This window comes from Primulina tabacum, chromosome 1, assembly GCF_025594145.1.
Source record: "Primulina tabacum isolate GXHZ01 chromosome 1, ASM2559414v2, whole genome shotgun sequence".
Lineage (NCBI taxonomy): Eukaryota > Viridiplantae > Streptophyta > Magnoliopsida > Lamiales > Gesneriaceae > Primulina > Primulina tabacum.
The window spans coordinates 21,192,308-21,216,691 of NC_134550.1; the positions used below are offsets into that span (position 1 = coordinate 21,192,308).

Sequence of the window (24,384 nt, forward strand, 5' to 3'; positions counted from 1 at the left end):
GAGGGACTATTAATGCAAACAACTTTGAGCTCAAGCCCGCATAGATAAACATGGTTCAACAGAACCAATTTGGGGGAGCCGCTACTGCAGATCCTCATCTACATCTCAGAACATTCCTTGAAATCACTGACACGGTAAAGATAAATGGTGTTCCTGATGATATAATTCGATTGCGCTTGTTTCCTTTTTCTCTTGGGGACCAAGCAAGAGAATGGCTTCAATCGCTTCCTTTAGGGAGTATCACTACTTGGCAGGAGTTAGCAACCAAGTTCCTTGCTAAATATTTTCCACCTGCGAAGTCTAAACAGTTGAAAATTGAGATAAGTACTTTTAGGCAGACTGACTTTGAGCAATTATATGAGGCATGGGAACGGTATAAGGAGTTGTTGAGGAGGTGTCCAAACCATGGTTTTGAAGATTGGGTACAAATTGAATTGTTTTACAATGGTTTGAATGGACAAATAAGAGGCACTGTGGATGCAGCAGCTGGTGGCACGATATTTGCCAAATCACCTGATCAAGCATATGATTTGCTTGAACAGATGACCATTAACAGTTATCAGTGGCCGTCTGAGAGGTCAGGAGTAAAGAAACCAGATGGAATTTATGCCGTAGATCCTATTACATCACTGACCGCACAAGTTTCAGCTTTAACAACTCAAATTGCAGCCATGAATAAAGCTAGTACACCAGAGGTTGAAAATGCATCGGTTGTTATTGACGAACCACATATTCCTGATGAGGCTCATTATATCAACAATAGGAATTTTGGTGGATACTGAGGCTATCGAGGTAACCCTCCCCCGAACACTTATCATCCTGGTTTGAGAAATCATGAGAATTTTTCATATGCTAATAATAAGAATGTGTTGAATCCTCCACTGGGATTCAATACATTGAAGGGGGAAGGAAATCCTTCACTTGAGGATCTAGTTGGGACATTTGTTGCTGAATCTAATAAAAGGATGGCTAGGACTGAATCTTGTCTTGATGGCATGGAAACTCACATGGGAAATATGGGTGCCACAATGAAATCATTGGAGGCACAGATTGGACAATTGGCTAATGCATTAAGAGATCAAAATAGAGGTCAATTCCCAAGTAATACAGAAGTGAATCCAAAGAAGCAATGCAAAGCTGTAACTTTGAGAAGTGGAAGAAAACTTGAGGTTAAAAAATCCAAAGAGAATGAGGAAAATGAGAAGAGAGTTGAAGAAGATGAATGTGAAAATGGAAAGGAGAACAAGGTTAAGGAGTCTCGGATTGAAACTGAAGTTGAACGGATTCCTATACTGAAACCGATTCTTCCATACCCACAGAGATTTAGGAAGAAGATTATTGATGATCATTTTGCAAAATTTTTGGAGATTTTCAAGAAGATTCACATTAACATTCCATTTGCTGATGCTTTAGAGCAAATGCCAAACTATGCAAAGTTCATCAAAGATGTGATGTCAAAGAAGAGGAAGTTGCAAGAGTTCGAGACAGTTAAGTTGACCGAAGAGTGCAGCGCCATTCTCCAAAGGAAGTTACCACAAAAACTAAAAGATCCAGGGATTTTTACTATTCATTGTATTATTGGTAGTACTCATGTTAATAAAGTTTTATGTGATCTTGGAGTGAGTATTAATCTTATGCCATTTTCTGTTTATAGGGACTTGGAGCTTGGGGAGGTAAAACCAACCACTATAACTTTGCAACTTGCAGATAGGTCACTCACTTATCCTCGTGGAATTGTTGAAGATGTTTTGGTAAAAGTTGACAAGTTTATCTTCCCTGCTGATTTCGTAATACTTGATATGGAGGAAGATCAAGATTCTCCATTGATTTTTGGGAAACCATTCTTAGCCACTGGAAAAGCATTGATAGATGTACACAAAGGAGAACTCACCTTGAGAGTTGGTGGGAAAGCTGTGATATTCAACATCTATAAGGCCATTAAAGGTAACGACGAGGTAAGTACTTGTAAAAGCATTGATATAATTGACTCTTGTGTTGTTGAGATTGGTATAGGTTATACAATAGAAGATCCATTAGAAAGATGCCTTTCTAGTACTGTTAGTAGAGTTGATGATGATGATTGGGAATTGAGAGAGCAACTTTTAGCTCTTGAAGAGTTGCCAAAAGTGAAGGAAGCCGCACAGGAGAAGTTGGAAGAAGAAAAATGTTCAGAGATAATACCTTCATCCCCTGTTTTGAAAGAATTGCCAAGCCATCTTTGTTATGCTTTCTTGGGTGAGAAGTCGACATATCCTGTAATTATCTCTTCTTCTCTTACTTTAGATGAAAAAGATAAATTGTTGAGAGTGTTGAGGAAATTTAAAACTGCATTTGGGTGGTCGATTTCTGATATCAATGGGATTAGTCCCACCATATGCATGCATATGATTTTAATGGAAGAGTCATACACTCCTTATGTGGATCATCAGAGAAGGTTAAATCCAGCCATGAAAGAGGTAGTCAAAAATGAAGTGTTGAAATGGTTAAATGCTGGAGTTATATATGCTATTTCTGACAGCAGTTGGGTGTCTCCTGTGCAAGTAGTGCCTAAAAAGGGTGGAATGACTGTGGTAAATAATGAAAATGATGAATTAATATCTACTCGTACTGTGACTGGATGGAGAGTATGTATTGATTATATGAAGTTGAACAATGCCACACGTAAAGATCATTTTCCTTTACCTTTTATTGATCAAATGCTTGATAGACTTGCTGGTTATTGTCACTACTGTTTTTTAGATGGTTATTTAGGTTATAACCAGATTGCTATAGCACCAGAAGATCAAGAGAAAACAACATTCACGTGCCCCTATGGAACGTTTTCTTTTAGGAGGATGCCTTTTGGGCTATGCAATGCACCTGCTACTTTTCAGAGATGTATGATGGCCATATTTGCAGACATGGTGGAAGACATCATGGAAGTCTTCATGGATGATTTCTCGGTATTTGGCTCTTCATTTGATCACTGTTTACATAACCTTTCCCTCGTTTTGCAGAGATGTCAAGAAAAGAACTTGGTTCTTAATTGGGAGAAGTGTCATTTTATGGTCCAAGAGGGTATTGTTCTTGGACATAAAGTGTCTTCAAAGGGATTAGAGGTAGACAGAGCCAAAGTAGTTGCAATTGAAAAGCTTCCACCACCAAAGAACATCAAAGGGATAAGGAGTTACTTAGGACACGCCGGGTTTTATCGTAGATTTATCAAAGATTTTTCTAAGATTACTAAACCTTTGTGTAATTTGCTTGAAAAAAATCTACTTTTATTTTTGATGATGATTGTCTGCAGGCATTTGAGAAGATCAAGAAGGCATTGGTGACAGCGCCAATCATGATAGTACCAGATTGGAAGGAGCCCTTCGAGTTGATGTGCGATGCTAGTGATTATGTGGTAGGTGTGGTCTTGGGCCAAAGGCGTGATAAATTTTTTAGATCAATCTACTATGCAAGTCGAACCATGGATGCTGCACAACAAAATTACACAACTACTGAAAAGGAGATGCTTGCAGTAGTGTTTGCATTTGACAAGTTTAGACCTTACTTGGTTGGCACAAAGGTAATTGTTTTCACTGACCATGCAGCTATTCAATACCTATTTGCCAAAAAGGATGCAAAACCACGCTTGATAAGATGGATCTTATTGCCCCAAGAGTTTGATTTTGAAGTTAAGGATAGGAAGGGGTGTGAAAATCAAGTAGCCGACCACTTGCAATGGCTCGAACTTGAAGATAAAAAAGATGAAGGAACCATAAAAGAAGTATTTCCAGATGAACAGCTGTTTGAGGTAAATTCGAAACTCCTTTGGTTTGCTGATATAGCTAACTTCTTGTCCTGTGATACTCTCCCTCCAGATTTGAATTATCACCAAAAGAAGACATTCTTTCACGATGCAAAGTTTTACCTATGGGATGATCCATACGTATTCAAGAGATGTGCTAACCAAGTTATAAGGAGATGCGTGGATGGCGTCGAAGCACAACAAATTCTGGAGCAATGCCACTCGTCACCTTATGGTAGACATTTTGGAGCAACACGAACAGCAGCTAAGGTATTGCAATCTGGTTTCTATTGGCCTAGTATGTTTAAAGATAGTTATACCTTAGTAAAATCATGTGATAGATGCCAGAGGTTAGGAATCATTTTTAGACGTCACGAACTACCACTGACGAATATTTTCGAAGTAGAACTTTTTGACGTTTGGGGCATTGATTTCATGAGACCTTTTCTTCCTTCTTTTGGTAACTCTTATATTTTATTAGCTGTGGATTATGTTTCAAAATGGGTGGAAGCAATCGCCACCAGTACTAATGATTCTCGTGTTGTAGCTAAATTCGTGCATAAGAACATCTTCACGAGGTTCGGAACACCGAGAGCCATTATAAGTGACAAAGGTACGCATTTTTGCAATAAAATTTTCAACTCACTTTTGGCTAAATACAGTGTGAAGCATAAAGTGGCACTAGCGTATCACCCCCAATCGAATGGACAAGCTGAAATATCCTACCGGGAAATTAAACAAAAATTGGAGAAAACAGTCAACATTAACCGGAAGGATTGGGCACTCAAGTTGGATGATGCACTATGGGCATATCGAACCGCATTCAAAACACCTATTGGGATGTCTCCCTATAGGCTCGGATTTGGTAAAGCATGTCACTTCCCACTAGAGTTGGAGCACCGACCATTCTGGGCAATTAAGAAGTTGAACTTTGACTTGAAAGCATCTGGCGATGTCAGAAAATTGCAACTAAATGAAATGGAAGAATTCCGAAATGACGCATATGAGAATGCCAAGATCTACAAAGAGCAGACTAAGAAGTGGCATGACAAAATCATTGTTCGAAGGCAACAAGTATTATTATTCAATTCGTCTGAAGTTGTTTCCTGGTAAGTTGAAGTCGCGTTGGTCAGGGCCATTTGTTGTGGAAACAGTGTACCCTCATGGGGCTATCGAGCTAAAGTGTAATGATGGAAGAACTTTCAAGGTGAATGGACAGCGGATTAAGCCTTACTATGGGACCGAAGTAAGGAATATTGACATCATTGGGTTGAGCGAACCACCATGAACAAAATTGATATAGTCGGGCTGACGACGTTAAACCAAGCGCTTATTGGGAGGCAACACAAATTTTTGGTTTCTTTATTGCATTTCGTCTTTGGTTTTGCTTTTACTTTTGTATTCTTATTTTAGGTTGTGTATTTTTGGTATAATGGGTTTTTATATCTTCCCAAATATTATGAATCCCAATTGTGTTTTTTCAGGATTAAAATTGGAGGAGAAAACAATTTCTAAGAGTGCACCCGCGCTGGAAGTATACCGCACCTGCGGTGGTTGAAGACAGAAAACAAATAAATTTTCCAGTAGCCATACCGCACCCGCGGTAGTTTATAAAGCGCACCTGCGGTGGATGTTGAAGCAAAAACAGAAAAATTCCAGAACCATTAGTGCACCCGCGCTACGTTTTACACTGCACCTGCGATCGATGAAAGTCGAAAATTCAAAAATTCCAGTAGTCTTACCGCACCTGCGCTACGTTTTACACTGCACCCGCGGTCACTGAACCCGTGGTATGTTTATCAACCAATATCCATCTTCATTCCACAAAAAAAAAATCAACACCAAACCTAGGGTTTGATAGGAGGCTCGAAAATTTCACCAAGAATTGAAAAGGGGCTTCGATTTTGTTCTTCCAAGAGCCAATTCAACACTCCAGGTGAGCAAATCCATACTATATTGGCTTTGAAATTCAGAAATTATTGGTGCCATCTGTTATGAAAGAAATATCAAATTTAGTGGAGTATATTCTTGACATTGTTGATTGGAGTTGATTGGATTGGTGTGTATATTGTTGAGTTGTAGTTCTTGTGATTAACAAGTTTGGGGGAGTAAAAAATCATCAAGTTTAGTGAATTGGATTGAAGGAGAAGTTGGTGCTTTGATAGTGTTCGACAAAATGCCTCCAAGAAAGAAACAATCAAAGGGTGCATCCTCGTCTTCAAATTATGATGCACACAAGTTTTGGGATGAGAAGGCGGAGGAGAATTATGCTAAAATTCTAAACAAGAGCATTGTGAAAGAGAGGGGATTTGACTTGAGCTTCCCACGAACTGAAATCGGATTCATGCTTACTGCTAGGCATTGGGAGGAGTTTGGCAAGCCACCACCGGATGCGGTTATTTCGTTGGTAAGAGAATTTTATGCTAACCTTAAGGTTAAGCATGATCACTTGAAAGTTTTGGTGCGAGGCAAGATGGTAGCTTTTGATGCTCATACCATCAACACAATGTATGGTATCCCTCCAATCATGCATGATGAATATGAAGAATATCGGACCGAAGAAGTTGATTATAATAACATTCTTCAGACTATTTGCATTGAGGGAGCGGAGTGGCGAATGAGAGACAATATACATTTAAGCCTTGCCAAATCTGATCTGAAAAATGTTGCGAAGGATTGGTATTCCTTCATTTCGGCTAGGATTAAGCCTACTGAACATACTACTACTGTCATCAAGGAGAGGGCAATCCTGACGTTTTGCATCTTAACAGGAAAGACGATTGATTTAGGTCTTGCTAGATTATGCAAAAGGTAACTCTCCTAGTGGACTCCTCCACCCTTCTCTTATCACAGACTTATGCCATTATGCGGGAGTGACTTGGGCAGCAAACGAAGAATTGTTGAAACGAAAAAATGCCATTGTGGTAATTCAACCACATAGGTCACTGACATCTGATCAACAAGATACACGTGAAGCTCAGAGAGAATTCAACCGAAGAGCTGCTGAAAGACGTGCCCATGCTCAGGCCTAACAACAACAAACACAACCGCAACCAAGAAATGTGCGAGATAGATTAACTTATTTGGAAGAGGAGATGCGCCAACAACGCCAAGACATGGACGCGTTTCGGTTTAGGACCGATACATTCATGGATTATATGATGGATTTCACATCTGTCTTGGCTCAACAATTTCCATCAGCTTCCACATCTGGTAATCCATTTCCACAACCTCCGCAATGGCCGCCCGCATATGATCCGCCTGAGTATCACCCACCACAAAAAAGAGCAGACGATGAGGATGGCGATGACCACTGACGGTCATTGCCCGAGGTATGTGTATTCCCTAACTTTCACGATCATTTACATCGAGGGCGATGCAAATATTTAGTTTGGGGGAGATGTTATTTATATTTGCTTGTGTGTTTGTAGTGTCATTTAGTTTTATTTGAGTGTTTTATTTACTTTTGAGTTATTTGCTTGTGTGTTTGTAGTGTCATAGTCATGAAAATTTTTGAAATGACCAATGATGAACAAAATTTGTGTATTGGAAGAAATGTCATGTATTTCGTTCATGATCATTAATCAATTGGAAAAATTTAGAGAAAAATCATGAGATTTGGTAAGTTTGAGACTTATAATTTCTATACAACTCTGTGATTTTCATTTAATATTGAAATAAATTTTTGCAAACACATATATGATTGAGGCAATTTTTGATCTTATTTGGGCCTATTTATATTGTTCATAAATATTCAATTGAAGCCCTCTTGAGCCTATATGAGAAAAGAATTGTGTTCTTGAAATTTCTTGGAAGCCAAGTACATTTTTTTTGAATATATATGTATTTGGTTGATGCATTGAGACACCATTTTTTCACGATGATTAGATTCTACTTTGTGTTGATGAATTGAGATTTTGTCTAGAACTATCCAAACAACACTCGAGGCGAAATACGGACAAACTATGATTTAGGAATGATTTAGGTGATTTTTTGGATCGATTGAGCCTTTCAAGCTACCAAATAAAAATAATTTATCATTTGTCACATCTTTGTAGCTTATATGAATTCGAATGGCACACGTAAATATGTGTAAAAGACCCCAATTCGATATCCTTTCAAATATCCCATATTTACCAACCCTTTGAATATCTTATACATTTATTTCCTACCTTCTCAAGGGAGTAAGAATTCAAAAGATCAAAAAAAATTGAAATTCTCCTACAAAAGAAAAGAAAAATAAATGATGTTTCATTGAAGAAGTTGGAGAAAAATGGGAGAAAATGAGAAGAAATGAATAAAAAATTGGAGATAAAAGAAAAAGTGGAGTATGCAAAAGAGATAAGAATTCAACTTACTCCCTTATTTGAATTCCTAATCTTCATTTGTAGCCATAAGCCAAGGCCTAACATTACAACCATTGCAAATCCTATTGACCTAGTCATAGTTGTCCAATATACTAGTGGAGAGGGATTGGGAGGATCAAGCCTATGGACAATCGATAAACACTTCCATTGAGTACGAACCTTTATCAACTTTACATACACTTGATTGCATCAAATATTTATTGGGTACTCCTTTCTTGAATGAATATTGCCTTAAACCAAATTTTTACCGAAAAAGACCTCTTGATTGTGTTTGGAAAAATTGAAATCAATTTAGAATGTTTTGAAACATGAGTTGAAGAGATTAGAAGTTAAGAAAATTAACTGATTGCATGATTATATCCGGATCAAAAATTGATTTGATTGATTTGACTTGTGAATGCATGAAGAGTTAGTTAAATTTAATTGAGGCCAAGTTCTTTTAAAAATATTTCATGACTTGTTTGTTTGTGTGTTTTTATTTTGCTCGGGACTAGCAAAATCCTAAGTTTGGGGGAGTTTAATAAGTGCAATTTATTGTACTTTTATTACTTGTTTTTAACTTGGAATTCTGTGATTCTTGAGCAGGTTTTATGTGATTTTTTATTGTTTTTGTTTTTATAGTTTGGAAGCTTAGAATGAGAAGTATTAAAGTGTTGAATTTGAAAGTGCAAAAGATAAAAAAAAATACAGAAGCAGCCGCGCACCCGCGCTATTACATATACCGCACCCACGGTAAAGCAGTGCACCCGCGCTAAAATCAACACCGCACCTGCGCTGGCATACCATAACCAACACCGCACCCACGGTGTCCTCTTGACCGCACCCGCACTCCTTGAAAAACAGAATCCGGAAAATCTGTATTTTTGTGTGCTGCGGATGAAAGTCCAAGAAATTGGTGTGCTACGAATTGAGGATTGTCTGGACTATAAAAGGACATCGTTTACTAATCATCTAGGGTATTGGGGAGCCAAGGGAAGAGTGGAGGCTGCTGCTAGAAGATTGAAGACTCTAGTTCATCAAGTTTTTGGAAATCTGCTGCACAACTCCGGGGACGGAATTAACACTTCAAACTCTTGTTCTAAGTTCTTCTTTCTTTTATTTTTCAGTTGATATGTCTTGTTTCAAAACCTTGTTTTGTTGTTTTGTTTGTGTTATTATGAACTAATTGTTATTTCTAGAGGAAAGATGGAACAAAACTAGAAACCATGTGTTAGAATCTATGAACTAAGCTATTTAAGTTCTTTTTATTGTTCATTTGTATTGTTCTAATCTTAATGCTTTCAATTTATTGGCCATAATTTGAATGATTTATATGTTTACAATTTATCACTCAGAATAGGAAATTATAAACAAGAAATGAGAAAAATACATCAATGGTATTTATAGAGTTCGGGAGGGCCTATATTGCTATCGAAGCCCATAGAGAATCTAGTGCTTGATGTGTTATTTAATTTTAGAATGTTGATGGGAACGTTGCAATCTATTTTTATATAACTAATATCTACTTAACACTCGGGAGAGGGAGTAGATAATTATAGGATTTTTGGCTAATGAATAAGAAGGATTTTTATAACATAGTTACAAGAATTTACACATGGTGGACAGTTGCGTGAAATCGGACCTCTAGATCTTTTATTCCAGTGTTAATTGTTATAAATTGGTGTTACATTTAAATCCATTTGCAATTTAGTTATTCTTGCAAACAAATCTTTTAATTGATTATTCTAAATAAATTCGAGACTATTTTAATCACAAGTACTAATATACATTTATATACACATTCCTCGTGGGATCAACACTTGTACTCGAAAATACATTTTACTATAACTTGACGTTGTGCGCTTGCGAGCAATCAAGAAAACACGCAACAAAAAGTATGATTTTAATGCATGTGCTTGTATATATATTATTTGTTATTAATGTTTATAACGTGCTGAATAATTAGACTCACTAGGATTGAATGCTGCAGGTGATGATGTTATTGAGGGAGTCGCTGACGCTTGAGTGGATCGAGTCCGGCAGTATACTCCCGAGGGACATTTATTTTTCGCATTAGCTTGATATTTAAAATATTTAAAGATTTTTGTTAGTGAATTTATTAGAGATTTTTATGTTTTATATTGAAGTAGAATGAATATGTTAAAGGTTGGAGTTGAATTTATTTATTTGACGATTTAGGGATTTTTATGCACTTAGATTTTAAATGTTAAATTATTTTGATTTGTAAAAATGTTAAGTTATTTTAATTATTAATTTTCGAAATAATGTTTATAAAAAAATTTTAGTAGGATTTTAAAGTTAAAAAGGTAGTGGACGTTTCAGGAATCATGAGGCGGTGCTATTCGATGCTCTTACCATGATTCGATGAGTTTAATCAGAAAATTATTTCTGACATTCTCATGATCAAATGTAGGTACATAGAATGAGGCAAATAAGGGTAAATCTGAATAAAGAACAATGTTCTGAATCACAAAGAATTGTGAACCCACAATTAGCTGTATCTTTGAACTATTGAGGGTTACACAAGTAGTAGATATTTTGTTCTCGTTGAGGCAATAAATTCAAAAAGTTGAATTTATGTAAAATTATGATATAGTAAATTCAAGAAGTTGAATTTATGATAATTAAATTTGGAGATAATAAATTCAAGAAATTGTATTTATGGAAAGTTGAGAGTTTAAAATATTAAACTCAACCAATTTTTGCTCTCAACTTTAAATTTCTTCTAAATATTCTATTTCAATTTAGAGGAGGAATAAATATTTTAGTCGTGGACTTGATTGGTGATTGAAGAAAGAAGATTTCAAGACAATCGTTTGTAGGAAATATTACAAGAGTTATCTCCGTCAATCTCGAAATAATTGGTGTTAAGTGATTTATTAACTAAAAGTATATTTATAAACGCCTTATGAATTTTTATTTCCCTTCAAACCATACGAGTGTCCAAAGACATCATTTGATGTCAAATTAAAAATTTTAAAAATTTCGCTGCGTTTTGGGCACGAGAAAACATGTTCCCAACATCATGAACTTCCTGATCCCTGATCTTTATCCACGAACTACTTGACTTCGGTATATTTAAACTCTTCATCCTCTAATTTCTTATTTTCCTCTTTCGAAGATCTCTTTCACTCTTTCATTTTTGTCAAAAAGTCCATCGATGACAATAGTAAAGACAATAGCCATTTCTTTTAGGTGAGCACGTATACTGTTCTCCATAGACATCATGAAGCTCGTAGGAACCTCCCTGATTAACAAACGATGCAACTCTCTCTTTCACAAACTCTTCTTCGAACTTGTGTACGAGTTTCTCAACTAATCTTCCATCAGAATCCGCGTCTTCTCCTTGTGAACGCTGATATTTCCCCTGTGATTTAGGAATTCCTTTGTATTTCTCTTTACCTTTGGAGGCATTGGTCCCACCAGACATGCCAAAATACGTTTGCACATAAAATTGTTAGGGCGTGCCAGACACGTGATCGTGATAAATTTGTGATTAATCAAATTTCTTCAATCAAGCTTTGTGGATCCCGATTTATTTGTTGGTTCTAACTCCATTGGTACAGCCACAAAGCTATGAATTTAGTTGAGGAATATGATGAAATTGCACGAGAAACTCATGAACATCTAATTTAATTATGTCTATGAATTGGGATAAAGATTTCACAACTAAAATTGAAAAAACTGAAGGATTATGTTAAAACTTGAAGGAAATAATGGAAATATGCGATATTGTTAAGCTAAAATTAAGAGGTATTTTTGTTGATGAAATTGTCGAGCCTTCATTTTTATCTTTCTTTCCGTTTTTGTTCAATACTCTTGAGCAATTTGGCCATCTTCCACGATCGATCGTAAATCATTGATAGTGGGTAAACTTCTTCAATCATGCATGTGGCCCTCTTCTCGAGCCAATTGATTTTTTCACGGCTTTGTCAGTTGACGAGCTTTTATTGAAATTGGGTTTTCACATTTGATGAACTTTTATTGTTGGTGGGATTTGTAGAACTTGTGTTTTGCAGAATTTTGGTGTAACAAATATAAATATATATATTTAAAATTTTATAACCAAGGGTACATTTGCCTAGCAATTGACTAACTCAACAATAATATTAAAAGTTGGAAGGCGGATGACCGGAACCATTTTCATGTGGATCAAGGCCCAAAGCAATCTGGGGCCCATTTTATTATTTTGGGCTATGAATTTAAAAAATATAAACTGGAAAACTGAAATCTGAAATCTGAAATCTGAAACAAATTCAACCCTAAGCCGACCAATACCCGACGATGAGGCCCGCCGGTCGCCGCCGACCAGCCGAACACCCACCACCAACGCCCGCTAACTCTGCCGATCCATGGCAATTCCTCTCCACACCTGTCCCTGGTCGCGACTCCGACGCCAGCTTCACCAGCAGTCGCCCCTCCACAGCCTCAATTGTCCGCTCCTCCAACGCCGTTCCCAACATTTCTGATCGATCCTACCAAGCCTCCGCGCTCCGCACTATTAACGCCTACCTCTCTTCTCAATCTCTTCCTTTCTCTCTAAAACCCCCTCTACCATCCGCTAAAGACATCACTGAAACATTGAAGTACCTCCTCCATCGTCTTGGTTTTAGAGCGCAGAAGCTTGATGAGGAACTCAACCAAGTCTTGAAATTCTTGAAATGCCCTTTGAAGCTAAACAAGTCGGCTCTACGTGCCCCCGGCACTCCCCATTCGTGGCCGAATTTGCTGGCAGTAATTCACTGGCTTGTGCAGATAATCAAGTACAACGGTTATGTGGAAAGTTCTCCAACGAGTTTGGAGGAGAACAGGATGTTTAAGTACACTGCAAATAGTTATGTAAGTTACATTAGAGGAGATGATGAGGCTGTGGATGCTTTGGATGAAGAGTTTATGGTAGAGTTGAAAGAAGGAAGGGATAAAATGGAGGAGAATGTGAAAGTTCTAGAGGAAAATGTGAAGGAATTGGAGGAAAAATTGGAGAGCTTGAAAGCAGGACCTAGTCAAAAGGAGGTCTTGGAGCAGGAGAAGGCTGCACTGGAGAAGGACGTGATGAAGTTCCATATGATTATTGAGCAGCTGGATGGGCATTTGGTGGAGGTACAGAAGAAATTGGAGGAGAAGGATCGGGAGTTGGAAGTGAAGGTGGAGGAGAGGAAGAGGATTTCTGAGGAAAATGAGGAGTTGAAGAGAAAGATCGAGGAACAGGGCATTAATTTTAGAGATGCTGAGAGGATGAAGCGGGAGTTGCAGGCCCTGGATAGGGATATTGAGGAGACAGAGGCTGCTAGGAATGGCTGGGAGGAGAAGATTTGGGAGCTTGATTCTGAGATTGGACGCAAGTTTGAGGAGCTTGAGGGGTTGGTCTTGGAGTGCAATCAAGCTATCCGAAGGTTTTTCTTCTCGGCTCCTTATTTACACTTTCTTCAAATATAATTCTTAAATATTCTTCAATTGCAGCTTTTCGCTCTTTGTTGTTAAAATTTTAATGTTCAATCATATATCCTTGTTAGACGAGGAAATAATTTGTCTATTGCATGCTGTATTGATGTTTTTGGCATATCTTAGAGTTTCATTCGCTAATCACACTGTCATCCAGGATGTTCTGCTCTCTGTTATAAATTATCAACACCGCATTGTAAGAAAACGGTATGACGCATAATCCTGGATCTTATGCCTTATGAGCGCATTCGTGAGGCGTTAATGTATATCTTACCTAAATCAGTTACACCCATTAGTAGTTCCCATTTCCATGTAATATAGCTTTGGCTGGTGATTATCTGCCCAAGCAAGTTGGTGTTGTAGGATTTATTCCAGAACTGCAAATATTTTTTTTTCTTTCCCTAGTTTTGTTCAAAAAGAGTAAACTTCTTATCCTTGTAATTTTAAACCGTTCCAGTTTCAAGAAATTTTGTGTCAGTGTGTATGTTGTCCTTGTTTCTTCCTAAGGATATTTAGATAGCATACAATATATAAAAGTGCATGCAAATTGTTAACCCTGTCCCTCCCACCTAAATCAAAGAGGGCCTGTGTTTTCCTCCATAAAATCCTGCTTTAGGCTTCTTGATAACGCTTGATAAAGATGTCCCTTCCTACACAGCTTTTATGGTGTTTGTCACCATTTTCTGATATTTATATTGATATGGGCGTGAATCTGTTTTATGTAGTCATTTTTTGGTTTAGTTGTGAATGGATCCAACACATGGTAGGTGTGAGTAGTCAGACTAAAATTTGCAGTAGGGTGTTTCTCAGGGATGCTTGAGTCTTGAATTTTTTTACAAAATATTGTTGTTATAAGAATGATTGCTGTAAAAGTTTGCTCTAAATTTGAGAATATACAGGAATTAGTTTTGACTCTATATCAATAAAATTTTAATGTACTAATGTATGTAAAGATATCCCAAAAAACTACCATCTTTTAATAAAATTTGTATTTGTACAATGAATTATGTCATGGAAAAAATAAGAACTTTTCTTATTATTTTTTATTTATTTTCAATTACTTTGATGTGTGTAAAATAATAGAGATATGAAATTCGGAAGATTTATCAAGTACAAGCTTCCAAAGATAAACTTATTATTATAACTTTTTGTAAAAATATTGAGTCTTTTCACGAGATTTAATAAATCCGGGGAATTTATTTATGTGATCCTAGAAATTCAAAATGCCTTACTTTGTTATATCAAATAACTGCAAAAGTATTGTTCTAGATGACAACAACATAGAATGATGTGGCTTTTGCATAAGGTAAAACGCGAATACTTTACTCTCTGGTGTTTAGCTACTTTATTTTTAAAGAGTCCCTGCACTATTTACGTGATATTATTTCTAGGTTAAAGCTTGGAAATGGATTTCAATATCAGTTGAATGCCAAGGGGTCCACTCCATTTGAGGTCTTGGGATTAGATTACAAAATGATACTCAAACCTGCACTTACCTCCTTTTCCGAGGACATAAAAAGTGGCTCAATGGAGAAATGGGAGGAATTGATTTCTCTTCAGCAACTTTCACGTGACAATGTTGCTAAGATTGAGGAGATGCGTAAGCAGATCATTGCCCTTGAATTACACATTAATGAAGTAAGTATTGGCAGCTGATGTTTAGCTCTTAGTATTTGGAAATACCTATTTTATCCTGCCTCTAGACTAGATGTGTTATGATACGTCCCATTCTACTGTTCAATCTGAATTTCCTCATCAGGTTTTCTTAAAATTTTCACCATGTCGATGATCAAAGTAAAACTCAACTTGGAAGTTACAAGGTTACATATTTTTGCAAATTTGTTATCATGGGTAAATAATTTAATGTAGGTTTGCTTTGTTTTTGGAATATAGAAAGTAGTTTTTCTTTGATTTTCCTTGCTTTATTTTGCATCTTCCTGAAGCTCGCAAATTACATTGAAACATAGCTGCTGCTACTTATCTCGTGGATAGTTTCGCTACATTTATGCGTCTGTACACGATTTGTGGATTGTGTGTCAAGATATGGATTTGTTGAAAAGAATATCGAAGCAGATTTTATGGGATTAGATTGATTGTAATCCCTAACTTGCTGGGATTTTATTGCAGCCACAATTTTTTTATTGATTTTCTTATTTTAAGAGTGATATACTTGTATATAAACTGATGTATGTTCGTTGATCTAATAAGGGAAAATAGATATTTTTCTCTGTTAATTGACTAATTCACATGGTATTAGAGTTGTAGCGCCCTTACCCGAGCCATTACTAAACAGACTAATAAATTAGCATGCAAAATTAAAACATAGTAACAATAATTAAACAGCGGAAACCAAATAACTTAATCATCTTACGACCCAAACAAAAACAGAAGAATAACAGCAGTTTTAAACATTAATACAATCATATCGAAAAAATAATTTTGAACGAGAATACGATAAACCAAATAAAACATCCACTGGATCGCCATTGAAAACCCAACTGCTCTAGCCACTGCTCTGGTTGCCGAACCATCCAACCTAAGACCTGCCCGTGGAATGGGATGCTCAAGATGAAAACAACGACGTGAGAGACAATCGCCCAATACGAGAATGTACGAGTATACAAACTGATATGATGCATGCGAAATGCAATATGCTCGGATATCAAGGATCAAGTCAAGAATCTCATGCTCAGTCTAAAGGCGCCTGAGTGTGTAGTCTCTTATCTGCCTTGGGCATGTTTTGGCTCCCACACTCATCATCAAGACGTGAACCTACTATGTCCAATCATTAGAGCCCACGGGTCCCGTCGGACACTGTAGCTCTCGATGCCCCATCGTCCACAATACAGAATAGGGTTGGGCGGTCCCAACAAACGAGGTATATCTCAAAAGATATCATGCTCAACATGATATGTTATACATAATATGCCATAACAGTAAAACATGTATCATGCAATAGATAAATATATAGCATATAAGTGTGTATACTACGCTTGAATATCTCAGTCAGTACATCACGTAGCTCACTAAAACAATATGACAGAAAGCTTACTCGTCTGAACCTAGACAATACCAACATAATGAAATCATTAACAAACTAGATCTTGAATTACCAAACATGTTACAAAGTTCTCCATAATGATCCTTAAATCACTATTTAAGGCTTTAGGATTATAACTGTGTTCGTCGTCAGCCCGCTGATGATGTCTCGATCTCAGTTCACCGACCCCTCCTCGAGTTGACACTAACACCGAAACTTCCCGACACCAAAGTGCCCTAGAAATTGACTAGAAAACCTTAGGTATATCGCTAGAACTCTTTCTGAAAGAAGCGGTTTAAGATACAAAAGAAATCAGCTTCCATTTATAAGCTGCATCCGGACTAGTTCAGAAATTCCGAATCAATCTTATCTGCCACGTGTCACAATCTCATTTGTCTAGTTGGATTTCTCGAAATAATGTAATTTGATGTAGATTGGGTTGTCCATTTTAAATTCGTTGGATTCCAACAGGTTGATTCTGTTAATAATGATTAATTAACAACCCTTTAATCATCTTTTAATTTGTACTTCATTCAAAATAAGGATTCGCGTCATTACAAGAGTCGTACTGATCTTGAGAATCATCCAAATTTTTTATTTTATGCTCTCTCAGTTATGGGGGACACTACTGAAAAAAATTCCAAAGCCGATGTGCACTCCAATGAGCACTCAGCCATCGTTTCAATGGGTTATTTGCAAAATATTCAAACTGCGTATCAACTGAATGGAAAAATTATTTGAAGTGGTCGTAGCTTGTTCGAACAACATTGAGGGGACGAGGAAAGTTGAGCCATGTACTTGGCACAAGGCCTCATTCAAAAGGCCCGAAGTTTGAAGCATCGTGTGAAACAAATTCCCTAGTGATGTCGTGGTTGTGGAACTCGATGATTCCGGAAATAAGTGATACATGCATGTTCCTTGGTACAACCAAGGAAACTGGGATATCATCAAGAAAATGTGTTCAAAAGTTCATGATGCAGCACAGATTTATGAAATCCGCACCAAATTCTCGGCCACTAAGCAAGGGACCCGTACCATAACTGAATATTCTAAAATGTTACGGGGCTTATGGCAAGAGTTGGACCACTATCAATGTATCAAGATGAAATGCAGTTCAAATGCTACTGTTCTCAAGAGATTCGTTGAAAATGAGGGGATTTATATTTCCTTGCCGGGCTTGATATTGAATTTGATGTTAAGGATACAGATCTTGGGGAAGAAAGATTTACCGTCCTTGCATGAAGCCATCTCCATCATCCGTACACAAGAAGGAAGGAGAAGTGTTATGCTTGAAGATTATGCCAAGTGTTCTAAATGGCAGTCGAGGCGGTCGCCTAGGCGGTAGGCTGCCTTCGACCGCAGCACCAACTACGCATGGGGCGGCTGTTTTAGGCGGCCCAAGCTATATGGTGGTGGGCAGGCTGTCGAGAGCGGTGGGCAGGCGGTCGAAGCGGGTGGAAGCGGCGAGCAGGTGGGCCAGGCGGCGAGCAGGCGGGCCAGGTGAGGTGGTCAACATTTTTAAGTTGTAGTCAACTAATTTCAAAAACCTAGTAAAATTCAATTGATTTTAAAACTCAAAGCCCTGGTTATTTAAATCACACCCTACTTTCTTTTTTTTGAACTTTTGGTTCTCACTCCTTACTATCAACTACTAAGCCCATCACACAAATTGTCTTCCGTCGCCGCCACCCGCTCGCGCCAGCAATAAGAAGCTTAGGTTAGGCATTATATATTTATTATTTAACATATTTTTTTATAATATTTCAGATTTTGTTATTTCAAAAATCAAATTTGCTTTTTTCCTATTATTACTAATTTATTGTTGAAGACTATGGCAGAAAAGGATATGAGATGTTGTATGATAAAGTAATTATATTGCTTAGCATAATAGCATTAATAAGATGATGAATCTTTATCTTGTTAGTTTGCATTTATATATTTATTTGCACATTATCTAGATGATACTATATTGTATGAAGCTTTTTATGTTTAAACATTATTTAATTACATATCAAAAATAAAAATATGATGACTATTTGTGATTATATTGCATGATTATATATGATTATCTATAAAAAAAATTACTTAAAAAAATTTAAAAGCCTAAACACCGCCTGGGCACCCGAGGCGGTAGGCGGTCACAGACCGCTCCGCCACCGCCTCCCGCCATTTACAACATTGATCATGCCTCAAATGGATCAGCATTAGTGACAAAATCAGTCCATCAACAGCCCTTTGAAGGAGACAATTGGTCTATAGTGTTGTCAAAGCCTCCATTCAAGCAGTCGAAGGATTCTTTTTGGTGCACTTACTGCAGGCGGTCAGGCCATACCAAAAAGAATTTCTGGAAATTGAATGGGTGACCTGCAAATCTGCACAAGAGTTTTTTCAGTAAGGATGAGAAAGACAAAGGGCAAGCCCATATGGCTAATGGTCATTCAGGCAGTGAAGAACACACACCATATCCCACATGCAGCTAGGAAGACATTGAGAAGTTTAAATTTTTTTGGGAACTCTTGAAGAACCTTCCGGACACCGGAGCCAGGTACATGATCACTAGCATTTTTAGGCATATCCTCTACCTCTTGTCATCTTAATGCTTAAAATCTCAACACATGGGTAATGGATTCAGGGACCACCGACCATATGACTTTTTGCTCCAAAAAATTCATCACCTGTAAACCTTGCCCTAGCCAAAAGAAAATTATAGTAGCAAATGGATTCACCATCACAGTTGCTGACCAAGGAGATATTTACATAAATGATAATTTTACCCTTAGAAATGTTCTTCATGTTCCGAGCCTCCTCGCCAACTTAGTCTCCATTAAAAGACTAACCAAAGATTCTAACTGTAATGTGATTTTCTTCCCATCTCATTGTATATTTTTAGGAACTAGGCACGGAGAGGAAGATTGGACATGCTAGTGAAAGAGAAGGTTTTTACCATCTGAAAGAAAGTTGTGTGGATACTGCCAGAGTTGCGAGTTCCTCTCCTTTATCGTTTTTTTCTGCCATTCCAAATAAAGATAAAGTTTGGGTTTATCATCATCGCTTGGGTCATCTGTCAATTCATGTTCTGAAATTTATGTTTCTATCTTTGGTTAATGAGTCTTTTGTTAAGAATTTTCATTGTACTGAATATGAGCTTGCTAAATACAAGAGTTCCTCTTTTCCAACCAGTAATACGAAGACTTTTGTCCCATTTTCTCATTTTCATAGCAACATTCGGGGACCCTCAAAGGTACCTATTGTTTCTGGGGCAAGATGGTCTGTGTTTTTTATTGATGACTCACCCGAGTGATTTGGATATATCTCATGAAATATAAGTCTAATGTCAAAACCATTTTTCAAAATTTCTATCACGTGGTCAAAACTCAATTTGAAGTTGGAATACAAAAATTTCGATCTGGTAATGCTAGGGACTACTTTAATCAAACCTTTCCTCCTTTCTTCCAAAAGCAATGGATTGTTTATGAATCTTCTTGTGTTCATACCTCCCAACAAAAAGGGGTGGCTAAATGGAAAAATGGCCACCTTCTTGATGTCATGAGAGCGTCAAAGTTGTCCTTACATCAGCTCATCTTATAAACCGACTTCCAACAAAAGTCCTTGATTTTAAAAGCCCTTTAGAAACTCTCACTAAATTATTTCCCAACTTTACGGCCTCGAACAATTTGATTCCAAGAATCTTCGGCAGTGTTGTGTTTGTTCACATTCATCCACACAACAGGGGCAAACTCGATCCCAGAGCTCTCAGGTGTGTCTTCATTGGCTATTCCTCCGCTTAGAAACGGTACAAATATTTCCATCCTCCCAGAAAAAAATACTTTGTCTCAGCAGATGTCACATTTGATGAATCAACATCCTATTTTCCAAGTACCTATCTTCAGGAGGAGAATTTGGGTGAAGACAGAACATGAGAAGTTTTCCTTTGAATTTCCTAGCCTATCTAATCCCATCACTATGCTATCAACATCCATTGATTATCCAAACCCTGACGAAACGGTAAAGGAACGAGGAACTCGACATTACGCACCTATCTTCAGGAGGAGAATTTAGGTGAAGACAGAGAACGTGAGAAGTTTTCCTTTGAATTTCCTAGCCTATCTAATCCCCTCACTATGCTATCAACATCCATTGATTATCCAAACCCTGACGAAACGGTAAAGAAACGAGGAACTCGACATTACGCAGCCACTACAAGTTTATTCTAGATGGCCAAGACTTGACACTTCTCCTATTTTAGCTACGGTTCAATCACCTGAAATGCACCACAAGACAGTCAACCTCAACCAACCATTAATCCAATGGAGGAAGAAACCGTGACATCACAAATACCCGAGGAACCAACCCATACCTCTTCAGTGCCAAATGATTCTGATTTACCAGTAGCACTTAGGAAGAAAGTTAGATCTTTGTACCAAACATTCATTGCATACTTTCTTACCAATTCACTCCATTCTCATTCCCAGAAATTTAACTGAAGCATTAGGAAACGGGGAGTGGGAGAATATGGTGAAACTGGAAATGGAAGCGTTGCGTTGGAACAAACTAAAACATGGGTTTTTGTTGAGATGCCTAAAGGGAAGAAAATTGTTGGATGTAAACGGGTGTTCACTGTTAAATACAAGCTAGATGGTTCAGTGGAAAGATACAAGGCATGATTGGTTGCGAAAGATATACTCAAACCAATGGCGTTGACTATGTGGAAACTTTTGCTTCGATGGCGAAAATGAATACAATTCGGGTTTATTATCATTGGCAGCCAACTTTGGATGGAACTTTGCAGCAGTATGACGTAAAAAATGCTTTTTTGCATTGTGATCTTGGAGAGGAAATTTATATGAAGGTTCCCCCAAGTTTTAAATCTAAATATGGGATGGCTTGCAACTTAAACAAGATCCTATATGGACTTAAACATTCTCCAAGGGCCTGGTTTGGAAGGTTTACAAACGTGATGATTGCATCGGGTTATAAGCAAGGTCAAGGGGATCATGCATTGTTTGTGCGTGATTCAAAGATAGGGGGAGTGACTGCATTACTTGTATACATGGATGATATCACAGTAACTGGAATGATGCTGGAGAAATGCAAAGATTGAGATAATGCTTAGAAAAGGAATTCAACATCAAGGATCTTGGCAGACTAAAGTATTTTCTAGGAATTGAGGTGGCTAATTTGAAGCAGGGAATCTTAATATCACAATAGAATTATGTTGTGGATTTATTGACAGAAACATGGATGTTGGGATGTAAGCCAGCTGAGACGTCAATCAAGGCTAACCACAGGTTATGTGATGCATGAGAAGAGACAACAATGGATAAGAATTCCTTCCAGAGACTTGTAGGAAGGTAAGACCCGACATTATCTATGTTGTAAATATATCCAGCCAGTTCATGCATAATTCAAAGGAAATGCATCTGAAAGCTGTTAACAGAATTCTAAGATATTTAAAGGAAACAGCTGGGAAAGGACTTTTGTTCAAGAAAGGGAAAACTTGACAGTGGAAGCCTACACAGATGCAGACTCTGCGGGTTCTCAACCTCGGGCTACTGCACATTCCTGGGTGGCAATCTTTTAACATGAGGGAGTAAAAAATAGGATGTATTTGTAAGGTCAAGTGCGGAGTCTGAGTTTAAATGGTGCTTGGTATATGTAAGCTGTTATGATTAAAATTAATATTGGATGATATACGAATCAAGTGGGTAGGTCCTATGTTATATTGTGATAAAAAGTCACCGATTAACATTACACATAACCTTGTTCAACTTGATCGAACCAAACACATTGAAGTGGACATACACTTTATAAAGGAGAAGTTGGATAAAGGACTGATTTGCACATTGTTCATCCCATATAAAGATCATTTGGCAGATTTACTTACAAAAATGCAATCGAGTAACACATTCCAACAAATGGTTAGCAAACTTGGAATGGACGACATCCATTGAGCTGCTTGAGGGGGAGTGTCATGATATGAAACAGATTTTATGGGGTTAGATTGATTGTAATCTCTAACTTGTAGGGATTTTATTGTAGCTGTAATTTATTCTTGAGTGGGATAGTTTCTTTATTTTAAAGGTGATGTACTTGTATATAAACTGATGTATGTTCATTGATCTAATAAGGGAAAATATATATTTTTCTCTGTGAGTTAGAAATTGGAATGAATACAGAATTGGATTATGAAGTCCTTTTATATTTAGCATAGTGTGATAAACAAAAAAAAAAATTCAGAATCGTTAATTAAATTTTATAACAGGGAGGAGCCAAGCTCGGTCTTCTTTTTTCCATTCAAAGTGATTGATGTCATTTTCTTTTTCTTACTTTATGAGGCCTTTTTTACTTGCATTTGTGTAAAACGGACTTTAGTCTAAATGATACGTGAAATTCCTTTGAATGCTTTGACTAATGTAGGTTGAAGCCCAGATGAATTTAATGCGGAAAGAAACACATGAATATGTATCCAGAAGTGCAAGGGAAGCTAGAAAAATGGCAGAGGAAGTTGAGATAGAGGCTCAGAAAATGTTTATGGTAGAAAAAGAAGCAGCTGAATATTTGCAGGTATGCCGATTTTCATTTATCTGCAATCCAACACGGCAACACCAATCACTAACCAATTGACCTTTGCAATATCTCTGGAAAGAAATTTATTTCTTGTTTCCACATGGTCGAGTATTACAGGAGTTTGATCTTTTATATGCTCAACTTTTGGTGTAGACAAACAAGATAAAGTTGCAGGAAACAATTGCGCAAAGTGAGGAAGAAGTAAAAATGTGTGCTCGAGAACTCTTTGACTTGATCAATTCTGTTGCGGCATATAAAGAGTATACGGGATCAAAAATTTCTCGGATGAGGAATGATTTGCTTGAAACAGCTGGTGCTGTGGCAGACATATACAAAGAATATCGTCCTTCAAAGGTGCGAGTCGTTACAGATTCAGGCAATTCATCATAAAAATTTCCGAGCATGAAGATGCATTATATTTTTGGATGTCAGAATTAATTTAGCTAATTGCTTGCCTCATCTATTATATACTTTATTTAAGACGTTTTATTTATCAAAGAATGCGTGTAAGTTATGTGCACTTGTGCTTGGAGTGGAGTGGAGCATGCTTGTGTATAATGTTGAGAACAAGAAGTATCCATGTGTGCATCTCCCAAGTCATTTTCCGGATGAGATCCCTCTTTACCGAGAATTTGGTACATGGCTATCGCAAATTTCAATCTCGAAAGATGGTTGTCTTGTTTTTCAATTGTTGTTGTATCTAGTACTTTTAGTATTTATTCTACTCTTAGGAACCATGAACCGCACCCGTGGACCCATGGTTCTATTTTTTGTTCTAAAATTCGAAATATTGACGCCTAATCGAAATCACCGAGCCATCTCCTAATTTACTCGAGCCACACCCGAGCCACCTTGAGCCAAAACCTAGCCAACCCAACTAGGGACCCTACTGACCAAGCCCAGCCCGTAAAACCAGCCCTTGCCCGCTCAATTTCCTACTGAAACTTTGACCCAAACCTGCACATTCCTAAAACTCACGCTAGAAGACTCCTAGCCAACTAGGACACCTCCAGCCCTTAGCCACTTGACCCCTCATGACCCTAACCATCCCTGGACCACGCCCAGACTCGACCCAGACCAGCCCAAGCCCTGGACCCCAAGCCCGAAGCTTCTGAATCTGTAACACAACCTGCGCGCTAGCTGCTCTCTCACGGCTCCCTCTCGGTTCCATCTTCTCCTCAAGCCAGCAGCGA

General features: G+C 37.6%; 2 protein-coding genes across 2 annotated transcripts; both read left to right on the forward strand.

Moving 5' to 3' along the window:
* The first annotated feature begins 3,496 nt into the window (after positions 1-3,496).
* LOC142506277 (uncharacterized) lies at positions 3,497-5,063 on the forward strand. The gene is made up of 2 exons (XM_075619461.1): positions 3,497-4,045; positions 4,875-5,063. Exons 1-2 carry the CDS (start codon positions 3,497-3,499, stop codon positions 5,061-5,063), a joined length of 738 nt encoding a protein of 245 aa, XP_075475576.1.
* A 7,303-nt stretch (positions 5,064-12,366) lies between these two features.
* LOC142542881 (kinetochore protein NDC80 homolog) lies at positions 12,367-23,879 on the forward strand. Its single transcript, XM_075649771.1, has 4 exons — positions 12,367-13,535; positions 14,976-15,222; positions 23,042-23,188; positions 23,345-23,879. Exons 1-4 carry the CDS (start codon positions 12,427-12,429, stop codon positions 23,579-23,581), a joined length of 1,740 nt encoding a protein of 579 aa, XP_075505886.1. The 5' UTR covers positions 12,367-12,426; the 3' UTR covers positions 23,582-23,879.
* Positions 23,880-24,384: the final 505 nt, after the last annotated feature.

Coding starts and splice junctions, on each gene's coding strand:
- LOC142506277 (XM_075619461.1), top strand. CDS start 3,497: ATGCTTGCAGTAGTGTTTGCATTTGACAAGTTTAGACCTTACTTGGTT. Junction 4,046..4,874: donor CAACACGAACAGCAGCTAAG/GTATTGCAATCT, acceptor ATTCGTCTGAAG/TTGTTTCCTGGTAAGTTGAA.
- LOC142542881 (XM_075649771.1), top strand. CDS start 12,427: ATGAGGCCCGCCGGTCGCCGCCGACCAGCCGAACACCCACCACCAACG. Junction 13,536..14,975: donor TGCAATCAAGCTATCCGAAG/GTTTTTCTTCTC, acceptor TATTATTTCTAG/GTTAAAGCTTGGAAATGGAT. Junction 15,223..23,041: donor TTGAATTACACATTAATGAA/GTAAGTATTGGC, acceptor TGACTAATGTAG/GTTGAAGCCCAGATGAATTT.